At 51.3% G+C, this 19,334-nt stretch overlaps 1 protein-coding gene across 2 annotated transcripts in view; it reads left to right on the plus strand.

The window, feature by feature from the left end:
- gsk3b (glycogen synthase kinase 3 beta) overlaps positions 1-19,334 on the plus strand; it is a 47,121-nt gene that overhangs the window by 15,927 nt on the left and 11,860 nt on the right. For both annotated transcript variants that reach the window (XM_018090179.2, XM_018090180.2), the window contains exons 2-7: positions 1,454-1,647; positions 11,602-11,685; positions 15,024-15,134; positions 15,361-15,491; positions 16,645-16,751; positions 17,038-17,135. In XM_018090179.2, coding sequence (XP_017945668.1) covers positions 1,454-1,647; positions 11,602-11,685; positions 15,024-15,134; positions 15,361-15,491; positions 16,645-16,751; positions 17,038-17,135 — 725 coding nt within the window. The remainder of the gene's footprint in view (positions 1-1,453; positions 1,648-11,601; positions 11,686-15,023; positions 15,135-15,360; positions 15,492-16,644; positions 16,752-17,037; positions 17,136-19,334) is intronic.

The following is a 19,334-nucleotide window of genomic DNA, read 5'->3' on the forward strand; positions in this document are numbered from 1 at the left end:
TGAAGCCTCAAAAACCCCAATTCCTTTGGGTCTGTGTGAATCAACCAATGAAATGAATGGAAATGGCTGCAGGGATTCTATTGTGGCGCTCACAGCAGGGGGGGGGGGGGGGGCCATTTTGGGAGCAGCCGGGAATGGCTTCCCCTCTCCTTGGGCATTTGGGCATGATGTACTGTAATGCTAATTATTAACTGCCCCCCCCCCCCCCCCCAGTCTCCGCTCTCCATCTTCTTAGCCCCTAATTCTCATTAAAGGGGAAGTATTGTGCAACATAAGTGCAAGGAAAAGGGCTTCCCATTCCTGGGTAATTGCACCCTGTAGGCAGATAACTGGAAACCAGTCCGACCTTACTGGGCCTATAACTAGGGTGCAACCAGGACCCGACTCGTTCGACAAACAGAACTCATTCCATGCGCCCTGGTTCTATTTAATCATTTAATAAACCCAATAGGGCTGTTCTGCCCCCAATAAGGGGTAATTATATCTTAGTTGGGATCAAGTACAGGTACTGTTTTATTATTACAGAGAAAAGGGAATCATTTAACCATTAAATAAACCCAATAGTGCTGTTCTGCCCCAATAAGGGGTAATTATATCTTAGTTGGGATCAAGTACAGGTACTGTTTTATTATTACAGAGAAAAGGGAATCATTTAACCATTAAATAAACCCAATAGGGCTGTTCTGCCCCCAATAAGGGGTAATTATATCTTAGTTGGGATCAAGTACAGGTACTGTTTTATTATTACAGAGAAAAGGGAATCATTTAACCATTAAATAAACCCAATAGGACTGTTCTGCCCCCAATAAGGGGTAATTATATCTTAGTTGGGATCAAGTACAGGTACTGTTTTATTATTACAGAGAAAAGGGAATCATGTAACCATTAAATAAACCCAATAGGGCTGTTCTGCCCCCAATAAGGGGTAATTATATCTTAGTTGGGATCAAGTACAGGTACTGTTTTATTATTACAGAGAAAAGGGAATCATTTAACCATTAAATAAACCCAATAGGGCTGTTCTGCCCCCAATAAGGGGTAATTATATCTTAGTTGGGATCAAGTACAGGTACTGTTTTATTATTACAGAGAAAAGGGAATCATTTAACCATTAAATAGGGATTGTTTTGCCCCCAATATGGGTCCATTCAGCTCGGTTTCCCTAAAGTACAAGGTTCTGCCTTATTATTACAGAGAAATAAGGGCTCTGCCCGGGGCACAGCAAGCGACGCCATTGGCCTATTAAATGCATACATTATAAATCTGATCTTTGATAGTGGTTCCTAACCTGTGGGCTTCTACCCTTCCCTGGGGGGGGCAGTTTAAGGCTAATGATGTAGCTCAGTGACCAATTGCGTTCTCCCAATTATCACAAAGAGTTAATTGATGGCTATAAAGCATGAGTATTGGTGTATACGTGTTCCTGATCCTTCTTTCTCTTCTCTCTCCCCAGGAGACAAAGATGGCAGCAAGGTGACCACAGTAGTAGCGACCCCCGGCCAGGGGCCCGACCGGCAGCAAGAAGTCAGCTACACGGACACCAAGGTTATTGGCAACGGGTCCTTTGGGGTTGTGTACCAGGCCAAACTGTGCGACACGGGGGAGCTGGTGGCTATCAAGAAGGTGCTACAGGACAAGAGATTTAAGGTGAGTCTGCCTGGGGGGCAAATGGGGTAACTTGCATTCTTGGGTACTAATAGAACTGTAGCACAGGATCCGGTAACCTCTAACCTACTATGTACCCGGCTCCCTGGCATTGTGGGAGTTGGTGTAATTGGACAGTTACGTGTTAGACTGCAGCCCCCAAGTGTGTTCTGTGGGGGTCTCGCTGCCCCCACCATAGGGATCAGGGATCATTTCCTTTTGGGATCCCCTTCCCAGCAGTCATTGCGTCTTCTTGTTACTCTATATTCTCCAGCATTTCTCCTGTTGGGCTTTAAGCTGATTGGCCCTGTGCCTGTGGGGCATCTATACCATTTAGTATCCCTGTTACCCCTCCGCGAGGTTCTTTTCCGCATCTAATTGTGTTGGCGGGAGTTGGTGTGGGCGGCTGCGTTGCTGCTATTAATAGGGGTGTTGGGCAAGATGCGCTTTCTCACACCGACGTGCTTCATAGCGTTCCCCCCATCTCCCCTTTCCATTCATTCCTATGCACTCCTCTCCATTAACCCAATCCCACCTGGATCATTCCTATGCACTCCTCTCCATTAACCCAATCCCACCTGGATCATTCCTATGCACTCCTCTCCATTAACCCAATCCCACCTGGATCATTCCTATGCACTCCTCTCCATTAACCCAATCCCACCTGGATCATTCCTATGCACTCCTCTCCATTAACCCAATCCCACCTGGAACATTCCTATGCACTCCTCTCCATTAACCCAATCCCACCTGGATCATTCCTATGCACTCCTCTCCATTAACCCAATCCCACCTGGATCATTCCTATGCACTCCTCTCCATTAACCCAATCCCACCTGGATCATTCCTATGCACTCCTCTCCCTTAACCCATTCCCACCTGGAACATTCCTATGCACTCCTCTCCATTAACCCAATCCCACCTGGATCATTCCTATGCACTCCTCTCCATTAACCCAATCCCACCTGGATCATTCCTATGCACTCCTCTCCATTAACCCATTCCCACCTGGATCATTCCTATGCACTCCTCTCCATTAACCCAATCCCACCTGGAACATTCCTATGCACTCCTCTCCCTTAACCCATTCCCACCTGGATCATTCCTATGCACTCCTCTCCCTTAACCCATTCCCACCTGGAACATTCCTATGCACTCCTCTCCCTTAACCCATTCCCACCTGGAACATTCCTATGCACTCCTCTCCATTAACCCATTCCCACCTGGATCATTCCTATGCACTCCTCTCCCTTAACCCATTCCCACCTGGATCATTCCTATGCACTCCTCTCCATTAACCCAATCCCACCTGGAACATTCCTATGCACTCCTCTCCATTAACCCATTCCCACCTGGATCATTCCTATGCTGTCTTCTCCATTAACCCAATCCCACCTGGATCATTCCTATGCAGTCCTCTCCATTAACCCATTCCCACCTGGATCATTCCTATGCTGTCTTCTCCATTAACCCATTCCCACCTGGATCATTCCTATGCTGTCTTCTCCATTAACCCATTCCCACCTGGATCATTCCTATGCTGTCTTCTCCATACCATCCCCTGATCATTACACCCCCCAACCAATCCCAATCCTGGATCATTTCCTTATGCCGTCTGACTCTCCATTAACCCCAATCCCCAACCTTGGATCCTATTCCTATGCACTCCTCTCCTATTAACCCCAATGCCACTCTGAATCTCCATAAATTCTACATTACTATTGTGTTTTAACAGGGATGCACAGAGGTAATGTACTGGTAAGAGTAGGAATAAAATCTTAACAGTTTAACATAAAGGAATTGTGAATTACTTATATGAATGGTTTAGTTTAGTATTGCGGATTCTTTGAGCTCCCACCCCCCCCAGAAGGCTGCCCAATTGCGACTATTACTGGGAGTCTCTTGGGATTTTCTCCGATTGGGAGCCCACTGTGAGGTGTCCAGCAGCAGGAATAAGGGTTTCCCCCTGGAGCCAGAGTCACAGGGGTCAGGGATATAGCTTGGCCATAGAGCAGCGGTGTTTATAGGAAAGCGTTAACGCTGGGGCCACATTGGTCCAGAGTTAGGGATATAGGTGGACTAGCAGCAAGGTGTGGTGAAGGGTCGAGTAACGCTTGTGCCCATATTTGCGCCAGAGTGAGTGAATATAGGTGGGTAGACAGCAGGTGTCGGAGTAACGCTGGGCACATAGGTAGATGAGGGGTATAGGGGGGCTCCAAGCAGGGGTAAAGGGTATCGCGTGGGCGCATATTGCGCAGTAAGTAAGGGATAAGGGCTGGCAGCTAAGCAGCAGGTAAGGGAATGGTATCGCTGGGGGGCCATATTGGCAGATAAGGATATTAGTTGGGCTTAGCAGCCAGGGTAAGGGAATGGGTAACGCTGGCGGCAATGATGGCGAGCTGGATATAGTGGCTAGCAGCAGGGTGCGTAAGGGGTAACCGGCCATATTGCAGAGTAAGGGATATAAGCTTTGGTCTAGGGCAGGGGTAAGGGGGTAATGCTGGGGCAATATTGGGAAACAGAGTGAGGATATAGGGTGGGCTAGCAGCCGGTAAGGGGGCAGGGTTTGCCTGGGCAAGATGGCAGATGAGGGGATATAGGGTGGGCTAGCAGCCGGGGTAATGCTGGGGCAATATTGGCAGAGTGAGGGATATAGGGTGGGCTAGCAGCAGGGGTAAGGGGGTAAAGCTGGGGCAATATTGGCAGAGTGAGGGATATAGGGTGGGCTAGCAGCAGGGGTAAGGGGTAAAGCTGGGGCAATATTGGCAGAGTGAGGGATATAGGGTGGGCTAGCAGCAGGGGTAAAGCTGGGGCAATATTGGCAGAGTGAGGGATATAGGGTGGGCTAGCAGCAGGGGTAAGGGGTAAAGCTGGGGCAATATTGGCAGAGTGAGGGATATAGGGTGAGCTAGCAGCAGGGGTAAGGGCCATAGTTGTATTTGATGGATCAGCAATTGCTGGGGGGGGGGGGGGGGGGCTGCAACAGCTGTGGCAGAAAGCCCCCCCCCCCCCCCCCCTTTGTACACAAATTTCCATTTGGACAATTACCCCGGGAGCAACATGGGGGCAGGTCCCTTTTCTCTTTCCTCATATAAACGGGGGCCCCAGTATAGGTGCCAATTCCGGCTGTTCAGTTGCCGTCCCTCACCCACCAATGTGCGCCTGATCGTACTTGCTCCACCCCCCCTCATATACCAACTGATGATGTACAGTTCTCCTAGTCCCTTCTCTTCCCTAACACAGCCTACTCCCTCCCTTTATTATTACCCCCGACCCCCCCTAATACAGAACTTGATATGATACAAGTCACCTAGTCCCTTCTGCTTGATCTACAGCCCTCTCCTTATAACCCCCGCTTTGCCCCCCCTCGCCACCATTATACAGGAATGATATGTACAGTCTCTTGAGTCCCTTTCTGCTCTCTACAGCCCTCTCCGATTTAATTATACCCCCTGCCCCCCCTCGCACAACCCATCCAAATATAACAAGAGGTTGTAAGAGTACCCCATCTCTAGTTCCGTCGCTTCCCGTTACAAGCCACTGTCCCTCTTATATAAAACCCGCTGCACCCCCACCGCACATTCCTATATATACAGACTGATATTGATTACAGATCTCTCTAGTCACTTCTGCTTCTCTACAGCCCTCTCCTTTATATACCCCCTGCCCCCCCCCCCATATACAGACTGATATGTACAGTCTCCTAGTCCCTTCTGCTTCTCTACAGCCCTCTCCTTTATATACCCCCCTGCCCCCCCCCCATAACAGGACTGATATGTACAGTCTCCTAGTCCCTTCTGCTTCTCTACAGCCCTCTCCTTTATATACCCCCTGCCCCCCCCCCATATACAGACTGATATGTACAGTCTCCTAGTCCCTTCTGCTTCCCTACAGCCCTCTCCTTTATATACCCCCTGCCCCCCCCCCATATACAGACTGATATGTACAGTCTCCTAGTCCCTTCTGCTTCCCTACAGCCCTCTCCTTTATATACCCCCTGCCCCCCCCATATACAGACTGATATGTACAGTCTCCTAGTCCCTTCTGCTTCCCTACAGCCCTCTCCTTTATATACCCCCCTTGCCCCCCCCATATACAGACTGATATGTACAGTCTCCTAGTCCTTTCTGCTTCCCTACAGCCCTCTCCTTTATATAACCCCCTGCCCCCCCCCCCCCCCCATATACAGACTGATATGTACAGTCTCCTAGTCCCTTCTGCTTTTCTACAGCCTTCTCCCCCACTTCCTTTATATACCCCCTGCCCCCCCTGTACCCTTCCTTTATATACCCCCTGCCCCCCCTGTACCCTTCCTTTATATACTCCCTGTACCCTTCCTTTATATACCCCCTGTACCCTTCCTTTATATACCCCCTGTACCCTTCCTTTATATACCCCCTGCCCCCCTGTACCCTTCCTATATATAACCCCTGCCCCCCCTATACCCTTCCTTTACATACCCTGCCCCCCATGTGGTGGATGCCCCCCGTATATCAGTAGATGATTTTTAGTCAGTGCTGAGGAGGTTCATATGCAATTTGCTGCTCTATGAGAAGGATATTAATGCAACAAGACTGAACATTGGCTGAACTATAACTCTCCATTATTGTTATATTATTATAATGTTATAGTTGTTATTTGATCCCACCATACACCTGTGACATACCCTCCTATGATCAGTATTGGGGGTGAGTGTGCAGAGTCTGTGCCCCTACAGCTCTGGGAATGGGAGGGTAACTGGGAGCCTCGCTGTACCCTGCCCTCCCCAGGCCTAGGAACTGCCCCTGGGTTGGCACTTGTGTAGTTACTGCCCGGGGCACATGTAGGAATCATACGGTGACCTTGGCGTCTCCATGGGAAGCAGAATATTCATGATTAGTAACTGAGCCGGGGTTATGGGAGGGGGGCCCCGACACACCCTGCCCTGGGAATCCTCTCGGAATCCTTATGGTTCATTCTGTGGGGGTTTGCGCATTTAATCCCCCTATGAATGATTATAGCTTTCTCGCGTGGCTAGGCTGCCACATGACAGGCAGGGGGCAAATTCTTCTATCAACCCGGGGAGGGGGGCGGGCAGGAATCACATGCACTGTTTCAGCCCCCTCTCCCCTGCTAATGCCAACCATGTGCCTGGGATTAGCGCTGTGGGACTGCAGGGCACACACCCGTCTGTATAGCACCCTGCGCCCATACTTACTCCCCAGGGTGGCAGTCAGTACCCTCCCCTGTGCCACAGGCCTAGTGGGACTGGCACCCATGCAGCTACACGCTCTAATGCTGCACTGTGGCGCATCTGCAAATGCAGCACTGCAGTAGCGCTTGCATCCGCAGTGTCTCATGCATGGGCACAGCCTCTGCAGTGATGCACATCTGCACCCACACCCTGCAGCAATACATGCGCACCCACCCGCAACCCTGCCCGGGCATTTACCCCCACTCACACTGCCCTGTGCCCACAAACCCACAGTGGGGGGGGGAATGACCAGATAGAGACGCTCCGTATAGATAGGAATATTGCATTCACTGTGCCAGCTGTAAGTATGCGCTCTGTGTGCCAATCAGGGTGCCAAGTCCGGACCCCGCCAATTGGTCGGTTTCACTGGGATTCATGGAATCCGCACAGGGGTGACAATGTTCCTCTGCTTGTAACTTGGCCGAGGTGACTGGGTGCCCGGGGTCAGCAGGGGCACCCACACTGGCACAGTCACACACTATGCCCATTGGGGCAAGACTAGAGGGGGGGTGGGTGACTGAGGCCTCGCTCAGCTACGTGAGAGCCGATTGGCTGTAAATCTCTGAGTGCCGTGGCCCTTATGTGAGTGGGAGTCACTGCAACAAGAAGCAGCACCCAGGGGTGAGGATCCCATTATATTATATATATATTATATCATCCCTGGTCCCTCAGCCATTGGGTCTCGTACTCATTGTCCCACTCACACTCAGTGTCACTCACACTCATTGCCGTTACTCACACTCTGTGTGTCTCTCTCACTATGAGCCATAAGGGGGCCATACACTGATATTATTGTATGGAACAAGGTTGTGCGCTAGTCGGTGGGAGTTCACTGGTGTACGGTGGGAGACGGGGCTCAGTCGACTTGCTGATTGGACAGGGTGGGAAGTTTTTATGGGGTGCATTTTAAGGCAAAATGTTACTGCTGAATTGTCAGACGTAGAATCCTTCTGGTTGTATCCGGCCATTCAGCTCATAGAGAAACAATGTCGCAGGAAAGAGCGTAATTGTAAGGTGGGAATGCTGGTACTGGCCCTTTAAGTGCCATGTCTGGGTGTTGGGTTCCTATCTAAAGTTAGCTAATGCACATGGTTACCTGGCAACTGGTGCCCCGCCCTCTTGTGTGACTGGCCTGAGTTCCTTTCAACCTGCTGCAGCCTCAGCCCCTCCCCCTGTGTTGGGCCCAAGATCCCATGGAAATAATAATTGGTGGGCAGGGTTTAACCCTCTCTGTGCCTGGCTGGTGGGGAGAGATTAACCCTCTCTGTGCCTGGCTGGTGGGCAGGGATTAACCCTCTCTGTGCCTGGCTGGTGGGGAGAGATTAACCCTCTCTGTGCCTGGCTGGTGGGCAGGGATTAACCCTCTCTGTGCCTGGCTGGTGGGGAGAGATTAACCCTCTCTGTGCCTGGCTGGTGGGCAGGGATTAACCCTCTCTGTGCCTGGCTGGTGGGGAGAGATTAACACTCTCTGTGCCTGGCTGGTGGGCAGGGATTAACCTCTCTGTGCCTGGGCTGGTGGGGAGGGATTAACCCTCTCTGTGCCTGGCTGGTGGGGAGAGATTAACCCTCTCTGTGCCTGGCTGGTGGGGAGAGATTAACCCTCTCTGTGCCTGGCTGGTGGGCAGGGATTAACCCTCTCTGTGCCTGGCTGGTGGGGAGGGATTAACCCTCTCTGTGCCTGGCTGGTGGGGAGAGATTAACCCTCTCTGTGCCTGGCTGGTGGGCAGGGATTAACCCTCTCTGTGCCTGGCTGGTGGGCAGGCATTAACCCTCTCTGTGCCTGGCTGGTGGGGAGAGATTAACCCGCTCTGTGCCTGGTTTGAAGCCTGTGTTGTGTCTGTGTATTAACCCTCTCTGTGCCTGTCTTGTGGGCGGGGATTAACCCTATCTATGCCTGGCTGAGTGGCAGGGGTTAACCCTAACTGTGCCTGGCTGAGGGGCGGGGGTTAACCCTCTCTGTGCCTGGCTGAGGGGCGGGGGTTAACCCTCTCTGTGCCTGGCTGAGGGGCGGGGGTTAACCCTCTCTGTGCCTGGCTGAGGGGCGGGGGTTAACCCTCTCTGTGCCTGGCTGAGGGGCGGGGGTTAACCCTCTCTGTGCCTGGCTGAGGGGCGGGGGTTAACCCTCTCTGTGCCTGGCTGAGGGGTGGGGGTTAACCCTCTCTGTGCCTGGCTGAGGGGCGGGGGTTAACCCTCTCTGTGCCTGGCTGAGGGGCGGGGGTTAACCCTTTCTGTGCCTGGCTGAGGGGCGGGGGTTAACCCTCTCTGTGCCTGGCTGAGGGGCGGGGGTTAACCCTCTCTGTGCCTGGCTGAGGGGCGGGGGTTAACCCTCTCTGTGCCTGGCCAGGGATATGCCCTAGTTTAATAAGCCTGATAAAAACTCCACACAGATTGTTCCCTAGTAAATCTGGGCCCAGGGGCCTAATGAGCGCCTGCTGGGGGGGGGGCAACACTGGTTAGTGGCCCCTTACAGACCAGGCAAGTTCCGGCCATGTTCCCTCTTGCTGACGTAACGTGCAGTTCTGCATGAACCCAGCCCTATTCCAGCCTCCAGTTTTGGGGAGACATTTGAGGGCCCATGTAGAGGTGTGAGCAGGGGGCGCGAGGCAGCCCCCCCATACTGCCATTCCCCTCCCATATCCACTTATCTGCCCTGTCTCATCCGCTGAATTCCCTGGCATCTGCCCGGGTACCTCCCCATTAACACTCCAGTGGGAACAGATTGTACCAGTTCTTTCCCTGCCAGTTTGCTACATGAGCCTTCCCTGCCATTGGGCCGAACAGCACCGACCCGACTAGCCCCGACCTGTTTGCTCATAGCCTGTACAGAGAGATACCATAAAACTATGGCACATAGGGATTCCCCTGTACTAGGCACAATTCAGCAGGAACAGCCCCCTAAGTTTGCCCATAGCCTGTACAGAGAGATACCATAAAACTATGGCACATAGGGATTCCCCTGTACTAAGCACAATTCAGCAGGAACAGCCCCCTAAGTTTGCTCATAGCCTGTACAGAGAGATACCATAAAACTATGGCACATAGGGATTCCCCCGTACTAAGCACAATTCAGCAGGAACAGCCCCCTAAGTTTGCCCATAGCCTGTACAGAGAGATACCATAAAACTATGGCACATAGGGATTCCCCTGTACTAAGCACAATTCAGCAGGAACAGCCCCCTAAGTTTGCCCATAGCCTGTACAGAGAGATACCATAAAACTATGGCACATAGGGATTCCCCTGTACTAAGCACAATTCAGCAGGAACAGCCCCCTAAGTTTGCCCATAGCCTGTACAGAGAGATACCATAAAACTATGGCACATAGGGATTCCCCTGTACTAAGCACAATTCAGCAGGAACAGCCCCCTAAGTTTGCTCATAGCCTGTACAGAGAGATACCATAAAACTATGGCACATAGGGATTCCCCTGTACTAAGCACAATTCAGCAGGAACAGCCCCCTAAGTTTGCTCATAGCCTGTACAGAGAGATACCATAAAACTATGGCACATAGGGATTCCCCTGTACTAAGCACAATTCAGCAGGAACAGCCCCCTAAGTTTGCTCATAGCCTGTACAGAGAGATACCATAAAACTATGGCACATAGGGATTCCCCTGTACTAAGCACAATTCAGCAGGAACAGCAGTAACAATATGGCCCATACTATGGGTCAGTGCGGTACTGGAAGTAGAACAGAACCCTGCTGCGTCCGTCACTGCTGTGAAACCATTGGTTCCTAATAACGGAATTAGAGCTTCCCCCACTGACTCTGCCCGGCTATGTACTTAGCCCGTGTATAGTAAATACAGGAAGTAGCCATTACCGTAATTAAGTGTGCGGTTCCCCAGAATTGAGAGATTGTGGGTGTCACTTCCTGTGGCTGAGCTCTGAGGGCTTGTGGGTGAGCGCTGCTTCCAAGTGGGGTTCACGCGGGGGCACAGATGGGAGTGTGAGAGTCACTGGCTGTTCCTGCAGCAGGGTGGGGGGGGGGGCTGCTAAATAGAACAGATGGGGAGATCAGAGGGTGCACCCCCCCCCCCCCGCCATAAAATCTGCCGCTGCTGCTAGCGCTGCCCTGGGGCACATAATGATCCATCCAGCTGATTGGCTGCTGAGTGGCTATTGGTCTTGCTCTGTAGCCACAAAGGCTTTCTCCCTGCTGCGTGCCATCTTTTACCATCCCCCCATTGGCTACTCATGGGCAACAACAACATGGCGCATTAAGGGCAATGGCACGTAATAAGGTTTGTTGCCCGTGAGTAAAAACTCTGGATAAATGAGTAGCACTTACTAATATACATGGGGTTTCTCCCCCAGCAGAGCAGGGGCGGCAGCATAGAAACATGGGGGTTGCTGTCAGTTCAGCAGAGGGGTCAGGGGGCTGTTATCTTGTTACCTGCCCATTGTTCTGCTTATTGGCTGCTTGGGGGCTGACGTCACTCCAACTTGCAGCGCAGCAGTAAAGCGAGACTGGAGTCTATCAGGGCACCAGTCACATGGCTGGGGGCACTTGGGAAATTAAGGCACTGTCTTCCTTACATGGCATTTTCAAAATGAATTATAAAAAGTTCTGTTTGCTCGGAAAATACTCATCCCATGTGACGGGGCCCTTAAGGGTGGTCCCTGACTTCCTACTGGGCCCTGGGGCCCTGCTCAGGGGCAAATACTAAGCCCAACCCACTGTCCCCCCTCATTAACAGATTCTCCTTGTGCTTCTATTGCAGAACCGAGAACTGCAGATCATGAGAAAACTGGATCACTGCAACATTGTGCGTCTGCGCTACTTCTTCTACTCCAGCGGGGAGAAGGTGAGTCGCCCCCTACTGGTCTCTCCTTATATTGCAGCCTGCATTAACCCTTACTGGGCCGTTACCCCAATGTTTCTATATATCTGTAACCTTGTTATGGGCTAAGGGGGCCCAGCCTGAAGGCCAGTTAGGGGGGGATTTGGGGTGAGTGCTTATTTGTGCCCTGGGTACCCCTGGAACTATAGCGGGGTGACTGTTACCCCAATGTTTCTATATATCTGTAACCTTGTTATGGGCTAAGGGGGCCCAGCCTGAAGGCCAGTTAGGGGGGATTTGGGGTGAGTGCTTATTTGTGCCCTGGGTACCCCTGGAACTATAGCGGGGTGACTGTTACCCCAATGTTTCTATATATCTGTAACCTTGTTATGGGCTAAGGGGGCCCAGCCTGAAGGCCAGTTAGGGGGGGATTTGGGGTGAGTGCTTATTTGTGCCCTGGGTACCCTGGAACTATAGCGGGGTGACTGTTACCCCAATGTTTCTATATATCTGTAACCTTGTTATGGGCTAAGTGGGCCCAGCCTGAAGGCCAGTTAGGGGGGGATTTGGGGTGAGTGCTTATTTGTGCCCTGGGTACCCCTGGAACTATAGCGGGGTGACTGTTACCCCAATGTTTCTATATATCTGTAACCTTGTTATGGGCTAAGGGGGCCCAGCCTGAAGGCCAGTTAGGGGGGGATTTGGGGTGAGTGCTTATTTGTGCCCTGGGTATAAACATGCACCCCCAGACCTGCTGCTGAATGGGGGGCACATAGCTGGGCTGTACTGACACAGGTGCATTTACATTTCCCGGATCCACTTCCTTCCCAGGTGTGATGACATCATGTGCCCACAGGAAGTGAGTCATGGCCCCAGTCCTGGCCGCTCCATGCGGGGGTGCTAGACGCTGCTATAATTAGGACTGAGTATCACTCGGTCATGCGGCTGGCTGACTCACTTTCTTTAAAGGACAAGCTCGCCTCAAATTATCCTTAAATATCTCCTGGAATTATCATCAGGGCAACTTTGCCTTTATATTCCGGGGGCCACAATCTAAAATGGCAGCTGATTGATTCCCGCAGTCGCACATTCCCTGCATATCTGAGCGGCTCACAGGGATGCCATTCATAGCTGTGCTTTAGTACATATGGCTGCCCCCCCCCCTGTGCCGTAGTACAGACACGTGAGCCTGTGCCGGAATGCCACCCTTCCGCCGTGCCAGGGGCCGTGTGTATCCGTGGCTGCCAGTGTGCCATCTGGGTACAGCCTGGCGCTGCCATATTCTGCCGCTGTGGGGCGCTGACCGCTTTCCCACCATTCACTTAAAGGGGATAAACACCCTCAACTCTTAGTATGATGTGAAGAGAGAGCCATTCCCCCGTCTTTGTAATGTGATGTAACCCTGAGAGCCCCCATTACTCAGCTCCCCCCGTCTTTGTAATGTGATGTAACCCTGAGAGCCCCCATTACTCAGCTCCCCCCGTCTTTGTAATGTGATGTAACCCTGAGAGCCCCCATTACTCAGCTCCCCCCGTCTTTGTAATGTGATGTAACCCTGAGAGCCCCCATTACTCAGCGCCCCCCGTCTTTGTAATGTGATGTAACCCTGAGAGCCCGGCCCCCATTACTCAGCGCCCCCCGTCTTTGTAATGTGATGTAACCCTGAGAGCCCCCATTACTCAGCTCCCCCCGTCTTTGTAATGTGATGTAACCCTGAGAGCCCCCATTACTCAGGGCCCCCCGTCTTTGTAATGTGATGTAACCCTGAGAGCCCGGCCCCCATTACTCAGCTCCCCCCGTCTTTGTAATGTGATGTAACCCTGAGAGCCCCCATTACTCAGCGCCCCCCGTCTTTGTAATGTGATGTAACCCTGAGAGCCCCCATTACTCGGTGCCCCCCGTCTTTGTAATGTGATGTAACCCTGAGAGCCCCCATTACTCAGCGCCCCCCCGTCTTTGTAATGTGATGTAACCCTGAGAGTCCCCATTACTCAGCGCCCCACCGTCTTTGTAATGTGATGTAACCCTGAGAGCCCCCATTACTCAGGGCCCCCCCGTCTTTGTAATGTGATGTAACCCTGAGAGCCCCCATTACTCAGCTCCCCCCGTCTTTGTAATGTGATGTAACCCTGAGAGTCCCCATTACTCAGCGCCCCCCCGTCTTTGTAATGTGATGTAACCCTGAGAGCCCCCATTACTCAGGGCCCCCCCGTCTTTGTAATGTGATGTAACCCTGAGAGCCCCCATTACTCAGGGCCCCCCCGTCTTTGTAATGTGATGTAACCCTGAGAGCCCCCATTACTCAGGGCCCCCCGTCTTTGTAATGTGATGTAACCCTGAGAGTCCCCATTACTCAGCGCCCCCCCGTCTTTGTAATGTGATGTAACCCTGAGAGCCCCCATTACTCGGTGCCCCCCGTCTTTGTAATGTGATGTAACCCTGAGAGCCCCCATTACTCAGCGGCCCCCCTCTTTGTAATGTGATGTAACCCTGAGAGCCCCCATTACTCAGCTCCCCCCGTCTTTGTAATGTGATGTAACCCTGAGAGCCCCCCATTACTCAGCGCCCCCCGTCTTTGTAATGTGATGTAACCCTGGGAGCCCCCATTACTCAGCTCCCCCCGTCTTTGTAATGTGATGTAACCCTGAGAGCCCCCATTACTCAGCTCCCCCCGTCTTTGTAATGTGATGTAACCCTGAGAGCCCCCATTACTCAGCGGCCCCCCTCTTTGTAATGTGATGTAACCCTGAGAGCCCCCATTACTCAGCTCCCCCCGTCTTTGTAATGTGATGTAACCCTGAGAGCCCCCCATTACTCAGCGCCCCCCGTCTTTGTAATGTGATGTAACCCTGAGAGCCCCCATTACTCAGCTCCCCCCGTCTTTGTAATGTGATGTAACCCTGAGAGCCCCCATTACTCAGCTCCCCCTGTCTTTGTAATGTGATGTAACCCTGAGAGCCCCCATTACTCAGCTCCCCCCGTCTTTGTAATGTGATGTAACCCTGAGAGCCCCCATTACTCAGCGGCCCCCCTCTTTGTAATGTGATGTAACCCTGAGAGCCCCCATTACTCAGCTCCCCCCGTCTTTGTAATGTGATGTAACCCTGAGAGCCCCCATTACTCAGGGCCCCCCGTCTTTGTAATGTGATGTAACCCTGAGAGCCCAGACCCCATTACTCAGTGCCCCCCGTCTTTGTAATGTGATGTAACCCTGAGAGCCCCCATTACTCAGGGCCCCCCGTCTTTGTAATGTGATGTAACCCTGAGAGCCCCCATTACTCAGGGCCCCCCGTCTTTGTAATGTGATGTAACCCTGAGAGCCCAGACCCCATTACTCAGTGCCCCCCCTCTTTCCTTTGCAGAAGGACGAAGTGTACCTCAACTTGGTGCTGGACTACGTTCCCGAAACTGTGTACAGAGTGGCCAGACATTACAGCCGGGCTAAGCAGGCGCTCCCCATGATCTATGTCAAGGTAAGTACCCCCACTAAGCTGCATGGCCATTGGTCTGTGTGTGGGGGAGATATAGCTGGGCAAACTGGGGAGCCAAAAGGGTTAATGGGCTGGCATGCCAGGCTGTGTTGTATATAGGGATCATTGGGCAACAAGGTGCTACCCAGGCCTGTGGGTTCCTGTATGCCCCTGAGCCTGCACCTCGGTACCCAGGGGCCACTCACCCCTCTCTGTTCTTGCCCGGCAGTTGTACATGTACCAGCTGTTCCGCAGTTTAGCCTACATCCATTCCTTTGGGATCTGCCACCGGGATATCAAACCACAGAACCTTCTGCTGGACCCAGAAACTGCTGTACTCAAGCTGTGTGACTTTGGCAGGTAAGTGCTGCCCCTTCATCTTGTTGCCCCTGGCATTGTTGCCACTTACCCCTGCCAGTACCAGGAGCCCTACTTACCCAGCTGGGTATCATATAATGGTTATCCACCTACCCCTGCCAGTACCAGGAGCCCTACTTACCCAGCTGGGTATCATATAATGGTTACCCACCTACCCCTGCCAGTACCAGGAGCCCTGCTTACCCAGCTGGGTATCATATAATGGTTATCCACCTACCCCTGCCAGTACCAGGGGCCCTACTTACCCAGCTGGGTATCATATAATGGTTACCCACCTACCCCTGCCAGTACCAGGGGCCCTACTTACCCAGCTGGGTATCGTATAATGGTTACCCACCTACCCCTGCCAGTACCAGGAGTCCTACTTACCCGGCTGGGTATCGTATAATGGTTACCCACCTACCCCTGCCAGTACCAGGAGTCCTACTTACCCGGCTGGGTATCGTATAATGGTTACCCACCTACCCCTACCAGTACCAGGGGCCCTACTTACCCGGCTGGGTATCATATAATGGTTACCTCCTACCCCTGCCAGTACCAGGGGCCCTACTTACCCGGCTGGGTATCATATAATGGTTACCCACCTACCCCTGCCAGTACCAGGGGCCCTACTTACCCAGCTGGGTATCATATAATGGTTACCCACCTACCCCTGCCACTACCAGGGGCCCTATTACCCGGCTGGGTATCATGTAATGGTTACCCACCTACCCCTGGGCCCTACTTACCCGGACACGCCTGACGTGCCAGTGAATTCCCCCAGCTAATTGTGTCTCGGGGATAATGAGATCACTTCCCTGTGTGGGCAGATCGTTGGCACAGAGTAGGCGGGCAGTGCTACGATTAGCAGCGCTCTATGTATAACCCCCCTTTGCCATTAACCCTCGGCTGTCAGTAGCCGTGTAACCGCTGTACTGCTGCGGCCTTACCTGCCCCCCGTGCAACTGATTTGCTGTTTATAGGAAGGGACTGGGGTAAATGTGCTTCATGGTGCCCGGTGCCCACACTGTACATGGGGTTCAGCTGTACCCCGCTCCCGGCTACACGCAGACTCTCGCTATAAGTGTTAATTCCAGAGGGGGCGCTGCCTGTACAGTCTGTTGTTCCGCTCTGATATCCCTTGTGTCTGTTTCAGTGCCAAGCAGCTGGTACGCGGAGAGCCCAACGTGTCCTACATCTGCTCCCGGTACTACAGGGCCCCAGAGTTGATCTTTGGAGCCACCGATTACACTTCCAGTATTGGTACGTTCAGCCCTTTGCTCTTTCGTGGCTTAGAAATGTTACCGTGTGTTATTCTGCATTGTGCCACTAGGGGGAGCATGCAGCGACCACTATAGGGGAATCCTCTAAACACTTTGGATAACGGCAGTGCTGCAAAGATTACGGATATTACCAAGACCTGCCCTAGAACTCTCCTGTAACCATAGCAACCCTTGCTTTTGCTTTATTGTATGGCTTACATTTACCATAGACTCACACACTGGTACCAGTCATTGCCTGATATTTGCTCCTTCTCTCCCCCCCCCAGACGTGTGGTCAGCAGGCTGCGTATTGGCCGAGCTGCTGCTGGGTCAGCCCATCTTCCCTGGGGACAGCGGCGTGGATCAGCTGGTTGAGATAATCAAGGTAAGAGAGCAGGTTGGAAGGTTGGTTATACTGTCAGTATGTTATAGAATGGATTATTCTTAGCAACTTTTCAATTGGTCTTCATTTTTTATTTGTTGTAGTTTTTGAGGTATTTGCCTTCCTATTCTGACTCTTTGCAGCTCTCAAATGGGGGTCACTGACCCCGGCAGCCAAACCCTATTGCTCTGTGAGGCTCCAGTTTTATTGTTATTATTACTTTTTATTCCTTATCTTTCTATTCAGCCCCTCCCCTATTCATATTCCCGTCTCTCTCTCAAACCACTGCCTGGTTGCTAGGTTAAATTGGACCCTAGCAATAGTTACTATTCAGCTGTGCTGCCAGTTAAAGGGGTAGTTCACCTTTACATCAACTTTTAGTAGACAAAGACATTGATAATCTGAGAGAAATTGCAATTGGTCTTTGTTTTTTAAATTTTTTTATTGTTTCAGATTTTTTTTTAGCTTTTTGTGTTCTCTGTTTGGTATTATAGCAACTATGTGGTTGCTAGGGTCTTTTTTACCCTAGCAGCCAGGCAGTGGTTTAAATGAGAGATGGGAATATGAATAGGGGAGGGGCTTTACAGGAAGATAAGGAATAAAAAGTAACAGTAAAACTGGAGCCTCACAGAGCAATAGGGTTTGGCTGCCGGGGTCAGTGACCCCCATTTGAAAGCTGCAAAGAGTCGGAAGAAGAAGGCAAACAATTAAAAAACAATGAAAAATAAATAATGAAGACCAATTGAAAAGTTGCTTAGAATGAATAAATTGTAGGGGCTTTATAAAGTCTAATATATAGTGAATAACACACCCCCTGTTGTATAATATAAGGATATTACAAGTCACAGAAGGGTTCCACGGCCATATAGAGCGCTATTACACTGGTCATGGAACTCCCAGGGGACTTCTAAAATCTTCCTATGGTACAAAGTTACATTATTATAATGCACCCCCTGTTGTGTAATATAAGGATATTACTAGTCACAGAAGGGTTCCACGGCCATATAGAGCGCTATTACACTGGTCATGGAACTCCCAGGGGGCTTCTAATATCTTCCTATGGTACAAAGTTACATTATTATAATGCACCCCCTGTTGTATAATATAAGGATATTACTAGTCACAGAAGGGTTCCACGGCCATATAGAGCGCTATTACACTGGTCATGGAACCCCCAGGGGGCTTCTAATATCTTCCTATGGTACAAAGTTACATTATTATAATGCACCCCCTGTTGTATAATATAAGGATATTACTAGTCACAGAAGGGTTCCACGGCCATATAGAGCGCTATTACACTGGTCATGGAACTCCCAGGGGGCTTCTAATATCTTCCTATGGTACAAAGTTACATTATTATAATGCACCCCCTGTTGTATAATATAAGGATATTACTAGTCACAGAAGGGTTCCACGGCCATATAAAGCGCTATTACACTGGTCATGGAACCCCCAGGGGGCTTCTAATATCTTCCTATGGTACAAAGTTACATTATTATAATGCACAAGTGAGTCACGTGACACTTCTAGCCAATGACGTTGCCGAGCAGCGATTATAAGGATATGATTTGTGTATAATACAGTAATAATCTCCCGCTTCTGCCCATAAACACAAATATATTTGCGCATTAGAACTTGTTTTGCTCGGGGCAGAGCGGCACTAATCCCGTCGCTGCAGGTAAATGGAATATTAAAGCTGATTATCTACCAACCAGGCGTGGGTTATATAAAGGCAGCCCCAGTGCACTCTGGGTACAGTTCCGCAGCACGTTAACCAGCTGGGTGTTAGTCTGTCACTGACCTGTCCGGGTAGGTTAATGGGGGATAATCCTGCCCCCCTTTATTATAAGCAGTAGCCAATGTGACTGCTGCTCACTAGTACCCTTAATGCCCTCTAAATGCCCCACGTCTGTAGCTCGGGGGGGCGGGGGCAGGGCTCTGGTTTGTACTTGCCCCTCCGCACTGTGTCATGCAGGAAACCGGGGAGATTTGCAGATTCCAGAACAAGCAGAATCCTGCACAGCGACACCTGAGACTTCCCATAACCCCCCAGGGCTGCTGATACCACCCATCTGTGGCCCCCAGGCCTGGCAGCGTGCAAGCAAGGATATGTACATGTCAGCCGGGGGGGGGGGGGGGCATTTCCTCCCAGTGTAGGGAAAAGGGTGAACTTACTAATAGTATCTCTCTGTACAGGCTATG

The sequence above is a fragment of the Xenopus tropicalis genome, chromosome 2 (genome assembly GCF_000004195.4).
Source record: "Xenopus tropicalis strain Nigerian chromosome 2, UCB_Xtro_10.0, whole genome shotgun sequence".
NCBI lineage: Eukaryota > Metazoa > Chordata > Amphibia > Anura > Pipidae > Xenopus > Xenopus tropicalis.